The 9932-nt window shown below is 35.8% G+C and overlaps 1 protein-coding gene across 1 annotated transcript in view; it reads left to right on the forward strand.

Annotated features, from left to right (window-relative positions):
- SH3RF1 (SH3 domain containing ring finger 1) overlaps window positions 1-9932 on the forward strand; it is a 140060-nt gene that overhangs the window by 87649 nt on the left and 42479 nt on the right. Inside the window, 1 exon segment of the mRNA XM_025042977.1 lies at window positions 618-713. Coding sequence (XP_024898745.1) covers window positions 618-713 — 96 coding nt within the window.

A 9932-nucleotide genomic window follows, 5' to 3' on the forward strand; every position in this document is an offset into this window, starting at 1 on the left:
TTTGGTTGATGCTTTATGTGGTATCATTTTCATATTTAGAGCTCTAATTTAATTCTAAGCTACTTTACAAGGTATGTGTATCATTCAGGGATTTTAATTCACTAAATTATGAATAACAAAGTGAATCATCATTACTTCCTTATTTTATATGTAAATTTCTTTGCTGCAAAGCACACAGGAATGTCGCTACTGAATTGATAAAATGCTTTGGAATTTTAAGTAGAATATTGTGTTTTTCTGTAAAGAAAAACAGTAGGATATGCATTCAAATGGACATTTGATGTATTATCAGAGAGAAAGTGAGAAGAGCCTGAGAATCAATCTAAAACAGAAGTTCAAGAGGCTGGGTAGCATTTGAGGTTACAATTTGTAGATCTAAATGAAATGAGCAGCCAACCCTTGTGTAGAAGGGGCTCTTAGTTTAACAAGTATCTGAAAGGACATCAGGTTGACTGAAAGTTACCATTCAGTTTATCAAAATGTTGGATTCATCTACTAAAGATATGTTAGGGCATTTTTATTCATGTACTCTTAAAACTTCAGTCCGTTTATTAAAAAGGAAAATTAAGTGACAAGCTTAATGGGATTAGGTAGACTAATGTTTGTTGTTTCTTCAGGATGATGTTCTGACTGTGATCCGCAGAGTGGATGAGAACTGGGCTGAAGGTATGCTGGCAGACAAAATAGGAATATTTCCAATTTCATATGTTGAGGTAAGTTATCTGTAGAAGCTTCAATAATATTAGCTTAGCAAATAAGTCTTAATTATGCCATTTGAGTATTAAGAAGTCGTGACAATCATTTTGCATATGTACATACATCAAATCATTATGTTGTATACCTTAAACAAATACAATGTTTTATGTCAATTATATCTCAGTAAAACTAAGAGAAAAGAACAAAGACAAAAACCTAATTTATTTTTTAAAAAAGTCCTCATAACACGAAGCACTGGGAATGCCCTGTTCCAGATCATTGGATGGATTAGGAAGAATTCCTCCATCCTACCATACAATAACTAAAGACTATGAGACTATGAAATGTTTGAAACTCTTCACTTTGTCCCCCTGCTAAAAGCATTCCTGTATCTTATTAAATGTTACAGTGTGCTTCCTATCAGCACTTATACTGTTTCCATGTGTTCTATTCCATTTGCCAACTTTGGGTTCAGAAGGTTGATAAAGTTCCTGAGTAAGATGGAAGATGAGTGTATCTGTTTGTTTACTTGTTTCTTTCATTCATTATCTGCTACATCATCAAAATGAGAATAGTGATTTACAAAGTAAGCCTCCAACAAACTACAAATAAATGAATGAATCTCCCTCCATCCTATCCCAGCAGCAACTTAACCTCTTCTCCCCTTCTTAATTAGCTTTTTTCAGAAAGATTATGTCCCACCTGATTCAGTGAAGTCTTTTAAGAGAATGTGTCTAAAGTAACATAGTTGTATTTTAAAGAATAACACAAATTAAAAATGAAGTAGGAAGTTACAATTTACAATAGGCCTTCATTGCATCGTATATCATAAACTTTCATGTTCTTTAGTCATAAGAATTTCTTGCTGAAAACAAAATTGAAGGCATTTTCAAGGAATGAAACACAGCCTAAACAACCATACAAGGTTAGCTAAGGTCACAGAAGAGTTTCGGAAAAGTGAGTTCTTAGTAGATATCTGTGTGATGGATATATAGGGGTTAACCAAGAGAAATGGAAAAGAATCATTTTTATGGCAGAAAGAACATTCATGCAGGAAGACCATCAAGTGCAAACGCCAAAAAGTAAGAGACAGCACAGATTGTTTGGGTAACTGAAAATAATTGTTTAAGATATCAAAGCTTGTAAAGATGTTAAGGATGTAAAAAAGGAAAACCACCATCACTTATTTTCCCATCTTTTTATCTGAGGCATTTGTTCTGGCATGATTCTGAACATGAATATGACAAATTGTGTCATTGTAGCCAGCAGTCAATTTCCCCCACAGATAGTGAAATTGCCAAATTTTCCTAAAAAATCAGTTTGACTACTATATATCCATGGAAAAGTAATTCAGACCACATATAAGCCTTGAACTTTATCCATACCCTTTAGATGTTACCACTTATTGAAATATTTTTTCCTCCTTTGAAAGTAAACCAAAAAAAAATTTTAACTCTCGGTCCTTCCTGCATATTATTTATATATTCTAAATGTGAGTCATGAAAAATTATAACCATTTCCAAATATTTGAATAGTTCCACTGAAGAGCGTGGGTAAGCACAAGCTTAGTAAAGAAAGCCTGTCTTTACTTGTTAGGTATTATCAATATTACATGCCAGTACTTGGTGTGTGATGCGTGAAAAGGATCTGTTATACTTTAGTTATTGGGCAGGTGTAGAATTGTACAGATAAGCATAAAAGATCCACCCACAGCAAGTCCAGAGTGACTTATAATCACTGAAGTCATTAGGTTGTTTACTCTGATTTAAATTGGAAAGATGAACTTATGCCTAGGTGAGAGTGTTTTTATTCTTCTGCCTCTTTTCTGACAAATGAGTATTTTCTTCATTTGAACCAGAATTTTGCCAATTGAGATGAGGTAAACAAATCATCTATCTCTAGAAGACTATCTATGAACCTATGACTATTTCTTTGATGTCAGCCCATCAGACTGAAGTTTCTGCTGGGGAGTATAGCATCTGGGGATTAGTGACACCTGGTTTAGCCTTTAGGGGAATAAAGAGGAGGCAGATTTTAATAGAAACCTATCAAAATTTAACTATTTAAATAAAGTATAGACTGTCTTATAAAGCTGTCCCAAATGGAAGAAAGCCAGCTATAGGAATAAAAAACTAGGGCCTTTTCCTGGAATAATGGTCTTTTTTCTTACTGTGTAAACTGCTTTAGGCCCAGACCATCCTCAATGTAAAAACAGGTCATGTTACAAAAATTTATCTGTAAATCATTTTGTTATATCTTGTAAACATACATTTAAGTCTCCATTAGTGTGAGCTGCTTTCGCTTTTTTTCCCCAGTGCTGCCAAAGACTGCCCCCTCCCCAGGTGTTTTGATGAGATCAAATGTGATAATACATCTCAAAGGGTCTGACACTGCTGTGTCTTATGCACAGTGCTTTGGAGCTCAGATTAGATGGTGACTCAGAGTGTGCCAGTGCAGTCATGATCAAATAAAAGAATCTCACCACCTCTTATAATGAGGAAAATGAGTTCAGAATTGAATTCCAAGTCTCTAGAGAAACATCATCTTTGCCATAGGCCTGTCAGCCAAAGCTGAAACTCCCCCTCAACTCCTACTTCTTGGCTTTGCTAATGGAAAGGCCCAGGAAACTTGCATGTGCCAGAAACTTTAAACAGGATGGGCCTGGGGGTAGGATTGCAGACCTGGAGTAGAATCTCTGGGGTCAGAGGTTCAGCTGTGGATTTAAGGGATGGAGTAATTCGGTAGGAGCTGAAATTTAGAAGGTGGGTAAAGAGAGAATTGAGTGGGAGGACTGAGGTAGTGAGAAATGCTACTGGAATAGTTGGTCCTCCCTTCTTGTCTTCAATTATTCTTTCTCTTCTCCCTCAACTTCCCATAACTATGGACTGCAATCTCTACCTGTGTTAGAATAGGGTGATAAAATGGTGGTAATGGTATAGTGATTTGCAAACAAATAACCTTCCGTTAAACTACAAAATTCTTCAAGAGAAAATGAGTTGGGTAGTGAGAAGGGGAAAGAATAAATGGCCTCAAATTCTGTCCTTTGGAGTCTTTGTTTAAGCTCTTAACAGGATTCTCTTGCTTTGATCACATTCAGTCCTCCCCTCTGGGGATTCTCTCATCAGACCCCTCTCCTGTCAAGTCATAGATGTTGTGGATTCTCCTCTATTTGAAAAGGATCTCCCTAGACTTGAGCAAGTAGGAAATAGTGAAAGGTAAGAGTTTCTTGGGGAAACCCGGGGAATTTTGTCAGGGACCGAATGCAGTTTAAAAAAGAGATTAGTAGATTGTTTCTTTCTTTGTTTAAAAATACCAGTCTTCTACAAAATAGAGTGAAAGATTTTAACCTCATTAAGTCAGAGCTGACTCATTCCAGTTTAGCGCTCATTTGGACAAGGATGACATGATTCTTAGCAAGCAAAAAGTTTGAATGAAGTAAGTGCTAAATATCAGATTTTGGACGTTTTCCAAACGTTGGGTGTTGTAGGCTTTGATGAACTATAAATTTTTATTAAGTTTATCATTTTTCTTTGATTCCTAGTCCTTCATTTAAAATATCACTTGTCTGGTTTTAAAAAAAAAATCATTTAGTAATTTGTTCCTCTGCTGTAGATACAACATAAAAATAAGCATTTCTTATGCACAGATGGCATGAAGTAGGTCTGGCCTAATAGTCAACTACCCTTTTTAGTTCCTGCCAGAAAGAAGGGCTGTATTTCTGGTTCTTTAGATCTCTGCTCAAATGTCAGTTCTGAAAAACTTTCCCTCACCACCTTATCTAAATTAATTACTCCTCTTCCACTTGCTGTACCTCACACAGAAGGTGATGTGATCATGGGGAAAAACTTGGACTCTGAACCCAGGTGGCTAGGAGTCAAGTCTTGGCTCTTCCTCTAATTGAGTGACTTTGGGCCTTGTCTCTTCATTTGTAAAATAATAAAACCCCTTCATAGAGTAAGTTAATTCCAATGATACTTATTCATAGTGCATGGCACATGGTCAGAGCTGTATAAGTGAATGATTATCTCCACGGTTTCTATTACTCCTTTATAGCACTTTTTACTCTCTGTAACTATTTTAAGTTATTTGTTACTGTGGTTACTCTCTCCCAATAGTCTGTGTCTCCATTAGAATGTGAACTCCCATGTGCCAGCATCTTATCTTTCGGTTTACCTTGGTCTCCCGAGGTCCTTGTACAGGCACCTGCCCACAGTAGGCTCTCAATAAATATTTGTCGAATGAATGAATGGGCAACCTAGAACCCTTTTGAACCTAAATCAAAATGAACTAGTTTTTAAATGTTGCCAACTTTTATATTTTTTTCAGCAAATATTCCCATCATTCACCACCTAGATATATATTTTATCATTGGTTTCTCTTCATGTCATATCAGGGAGTTACATTCCTCAAAGCCAGATGGTCTCTTGTGTTACCTTAGTGAGATTTTTTTTTCCCCCCCCAATGAAGCTGGGTATTTGTTTAGAATTTCTCCACACTAAAATAATGGTGTATTATTTTGGATACTGTGGAGATTAGATCATGGAGCCTCTCTTTTTTATCTCTTAATATGGAGGAGACTCCCTGATAGTTTCTGAATTTTCCCCTGAGGTTATTCCTTTGGCTTACTTTGAACACAGATAGGGTGGCCTTATTGTCAAGGAGCCTCCTTTTAAAAAAAAAAATTAAAAACTTTATTGAATTATAAGTGACATACAATAAACTGAACATATTTAAAGTGCACAGTTTCATAAGGTGTTGTTTGTTGTTTTCAACCGTTAGGATCAACCCACGAGCAAACCTTGGGAGACCTTTCTAGGACTAGAGAATCAAATCAGTACTATCAGCCTTAAGAAGGGAAAATCGTATGTGTGGTATCCTAGAGCATGAGTGGCCTTAAGGGTGGGAGTGCTCACTTCCTCTTCTAAGGAGGTAGGAAGCTGGGAGACATCATCCAAGGAATAAGAAGTGTTCCAAGGAATAAGAAGTAGAGGTTTACATAAGTAGTTTGAAGTTGCCAAGGTGGCCTGTAGAGGAGCTAATGTTAACTTTATTTCTTAACTTAAAGCCTTTGCTCTAGAGAATAATGAGAACGGAAGGCCAAAATAAGTCTTTGGTTTAATAATCAGAGATGATTGAATGATATAAAAATATATTTTATCATTTGTATTTTTGAATGCATTCTTTTCCTTTAAAATTAAGAAGTGTTCAATTGATTGAAATGATCTTTTATTAAAAATGTGAGAAAATTTGGGGGACGTTCAAAAGACAGAATTACTATATTGCTTAGCATCCAAATTTCCCGTTTAGTTCTGAAGTGAATTTTTATAAAAAGCAATTTAGAGAAAATGTTGAAAAGTCAAAAAAGCGGAATTACTGTGTCGGTTACCACACTTTCTCCTTCAATTCTGAAGTAAATTAATTTCTGTAAATGAATGTTAGAGATATTGTCAAGAAATAAGTAAGGGAGAATTAACATCATACATTCATCTTTGATTCTGATTGAACACTTTGGAGCAGCATATTTTTTAACACTGTGGGCCCTGTCCTATGTTGCTGGTTTTCATATTTTCTAATGTTGTCATTTTGATACAATTAATCGTTGCCTTTCATTCTTCCACAATGATAGAAAGAGAAATGAGCACTGGCTTCTGAATTTCTAAAGGCAAAGGCGGGTCTCCTGTGGACTCCAGGAACAACTACTTAATATATACAGCTAGAGGCAACTAGAGTAGATTAAATCTAAAAAGGAGTCCTTTAAATTAGTTAAGGAACTTTATTTAGGGCAGTTTATGCTCCATCTATTATTCATCAGCCTCTTACTAATTTAGGGTTTTTTTTTTTTTTTTTCTTTCCAGTAGGAAAACTTCAGGGAGCTGAGATTTCTAAAGACTGGTTAATGTTTATTGAGTTCTCACTGCATGAGTTGTCCATTTCCAGTACTCTGGGTAGTTTTACAGGACATAAAAACGCAGGTACCCTGTATAGGCTTAATCCGAGGCCGAGGATAATGACCAAATGGCGTCTAATGTCCACAATGACTCCCCAAGGAATCCTCAAATTCTGTAGCCTGGCTATTTTCCCCTGCATGTACCCAGAGCCCCAGCTAAGTTGGTGAACTGATCATTCCTGGAAAATATACCTTGGAATTGCTGCTTTTATAGCTCATCTGGGATATTTCTTTGTCCCTTGATCTGTGGAAAGCTCTCACCCTTTCTTCCAGGTTCAAATGAATATTCTTATTTCTCATGAAGCTTTTCTTTCCTAAATCTCGTAGGCAGAAACAAAACAAAACAGAACAGAACAACCCTCTCCTTGCTTGAGACTTCTACAGTGTTCATTATGTGCCATTCTTACAGAGTTGGCACATGCTAAGATTATAGTTCTGTGTGTAGGTTATTTAATGTTTCTTGTGTTCTTTGGGAGGCACACCTTATATAATGAATATTTTTAATGATTTCATTTCTATAACATAATCACATTCCAGAAATGTTGGGAAGGAAAGAAATAACTCTTAGTCCCATCACGTATAATTTTGTTAAATATCCTTCCATTCTTTTTCCTTATATTTTAATGATACTGCACACATGACTTGGCCTTTCTCTACATGATTACAGTACTACTAACCATCAGTTTTTATGACCATGTAATAAACATTCTAGTAGCTAAACTGTAATTGAGTTAATTATTTTTTCCATTGTTTAGACAAGTTAAGTATCTTGTTTAGGAATATACTCTCAGTAATTGAGAAGTGAGTCATGGTGTCTATCCATCGCTGTCCTCGATGCCTCCACTAGCCTCTGACAGAGCACATGCAACACTAGTGAGTGTTCTAGTGTTGATACACAACACTGCTCTTATCAAGCTTCCCCTGAGTGTATAGCACATTTTGATTTTTCATCAAGAATTATGACAACCTTTAAGTTTTAACACTTAAAAGGTTAATTTTCAGAAATGATTCATGACTCAACAATTTCAAATATCTGAGGTGGCCTTTTTTAAGAGAAAAAAATCACAAATTGATTAAAATTACAGTATTTTAAGGTCTTTTTTATTTAAAAATTTTATTATGTTTCTATGTAAAGCCTCGATTTTACTAGTAACTAAGGCTTTAAGAAGCAAAGCTGGGTCACTGTAACTAACCAAGTGTTAAGTCTGTATCCTATGAATAAGACTGAATGAATGTCCTGAACTATTCTACACACTTTATGTGCATATGTGGCATATCAATGGCATGAACAGATGAAGCAAGCATCTTGTTCATAAAACCAATGGAGAACAAGTGTCTTTATAATGAAGTAGAATGTGTTTCAGGAACATTTTTCCTAAATGTTGTAAAATGGTATTGCCTTTTATAGTAGAAATTAATAGCAATATACCTATTAGGTTTCACGTATGTATAGAGCAAAAATTATATACTGAGAAGAAGGAAGATTTTAAACAAAACTATGTAATCATTATGGTTAGTATTCTCAGCATTGTCTTTCTGTGCCACCAGATTCTTTCTTAGTGATTGCCCTCTTCCTCCCATCTCTCTCCTCTCCTCTCCCCTCCCCTCCCCCTCTCTCATTTTAGGTACCAGGGCAGGGGAAATATTCATTCACTGATTTATTAACTAATTACACATCACTATGGAATTTTTGCCAGTGTGTCATTTCACACTGACAAAGTTTTAATTAGAATTTAATGAACATTCTATATTCTTAACCTCCTGAGATATATGTATATTTCTTCTTTAGTATTCCTACATCTGGCAATGAGGTCCTTGAAAATGAATTGTATCATCGGAATGATTTAAAATAAGCAATGAGCTGAGTAACCTGTGTTTCCTCTTCCTAACCTAGAGCAGTGAGGCAGTTACTTTGAAAATCCTTTTCCCCTGGCAGGATGTCCTGAGGGTTGGATTGTGAGTCTGTTCCTGTTCCTCACTGTCATTCCTAGCGAACTACTTCAGGGCTTAGGGAGCTTGAGAATGTGGGCCCTAGAAGTCGGAGAAGAAATTTCAGTCGTTCTTTTTGTGTTCAGCAAATCGTGTGTAATGAGCTTCTGGAGATGGCCACCTTGGGTGCAGCTCCACTCCCCTCATGAGCCCCTGAGGTCTAGAGCTGTGCTGTCCAATATATATGGCTATTAAGCACTTGAAAGGTGGCTAGTGCGTATTCAGATGTGATGTAAAGATACAATGCACACTGGATTGCAAAGACTCAAGTACAAAAACAACAAAAACAACAAAAAAGAGTAACTCTTAATAATGATTACATTTTGAAGTGATGATATCTTGGACATTTTGGGTTAAATAAAATATATTGTTAAAATTCTTTTTATCTATTTTTTATCTTTTTTAAAAATGTGGCTATTAGAAAACTTAAAATTGCACATGTGACTAATGTTATACTTTAATTGGACAGTACTGGTCTAGAGGCAGCCTGTCCTTCTCGTGGTAGTTTTAAGAGACCAACATTTTTATTTATTCAACAAATGTTTACTGAGGACTAAATGAAGCTGCTACCTGAGGGAGGCTTTGGAATCAATTTAAAGACTCCTGAGTAATCCCTTCAGTCTCCCTAATTACTCCTCTTCTGTGGGGGAATCTTGTATTATAAATGAAGACTGAACTTGCTTTTTTATTTAGATCATCCCCAAACAAAAACCTCGTTAACCTAAATTGTAGGGAAGAATAGAAGACTAGTGGAAATAAAAATTCCCTGTCACCATTCTGTAAAAACTATTTTGCAAAGGACTGTGAGGCAGAATATTTTCATTTCTGCTAAGAGGAGGTAAATAGCATGAATTTTCATCCCATAGTATTCATTCACTGGTTTTTTCCAAAGTGTCTGACTTTCTGGGGAAGGCACACTAGACCTAGTAATGCATCAGAATGTTGAAGTACTTCAATTCTTTTTTTTTTAAATAAATGTATTGGGATAACATTGGTTAATAACATTATATAAATTTCAGGTGTACAATTTTATAATAAAAAATTTAAACATGACTTTATGACAGGGATGGAGGAGCATGGTAGGGAATGCAGACAGCAGTAATGTAATGGCTGTGCATAGAGCCAGAGGGAAGATAATCAGGGAGATCGTTTCATAAACTATATAAATGTCTAATAATAAAATGCTAAAAAATAACCCTCAAAAAATAAATAAACATGGCTTTATGAAGATGGTGTTTCAAACCAGTGAGGAAAAGATGGACAGTTAGACAAATGGTGCTCGTACAGCTGCTGAGCCATG

This window comes from Pteropus alecto, unplaced genomic scaffold, assembly GCF_000325575.1.
Source record: "Pteropus alecto unplaced genomic scaffold, ASM32557v1 scaffold50, whole genome shotgun sequence".
NCBI classification, from domain to species: domain Eukaryota; kingdom Metazoa; phylum Chordata; class Mammalia; order Chiroptera; family Pteropodidae; genus Pteropus; species Pteropus alecto.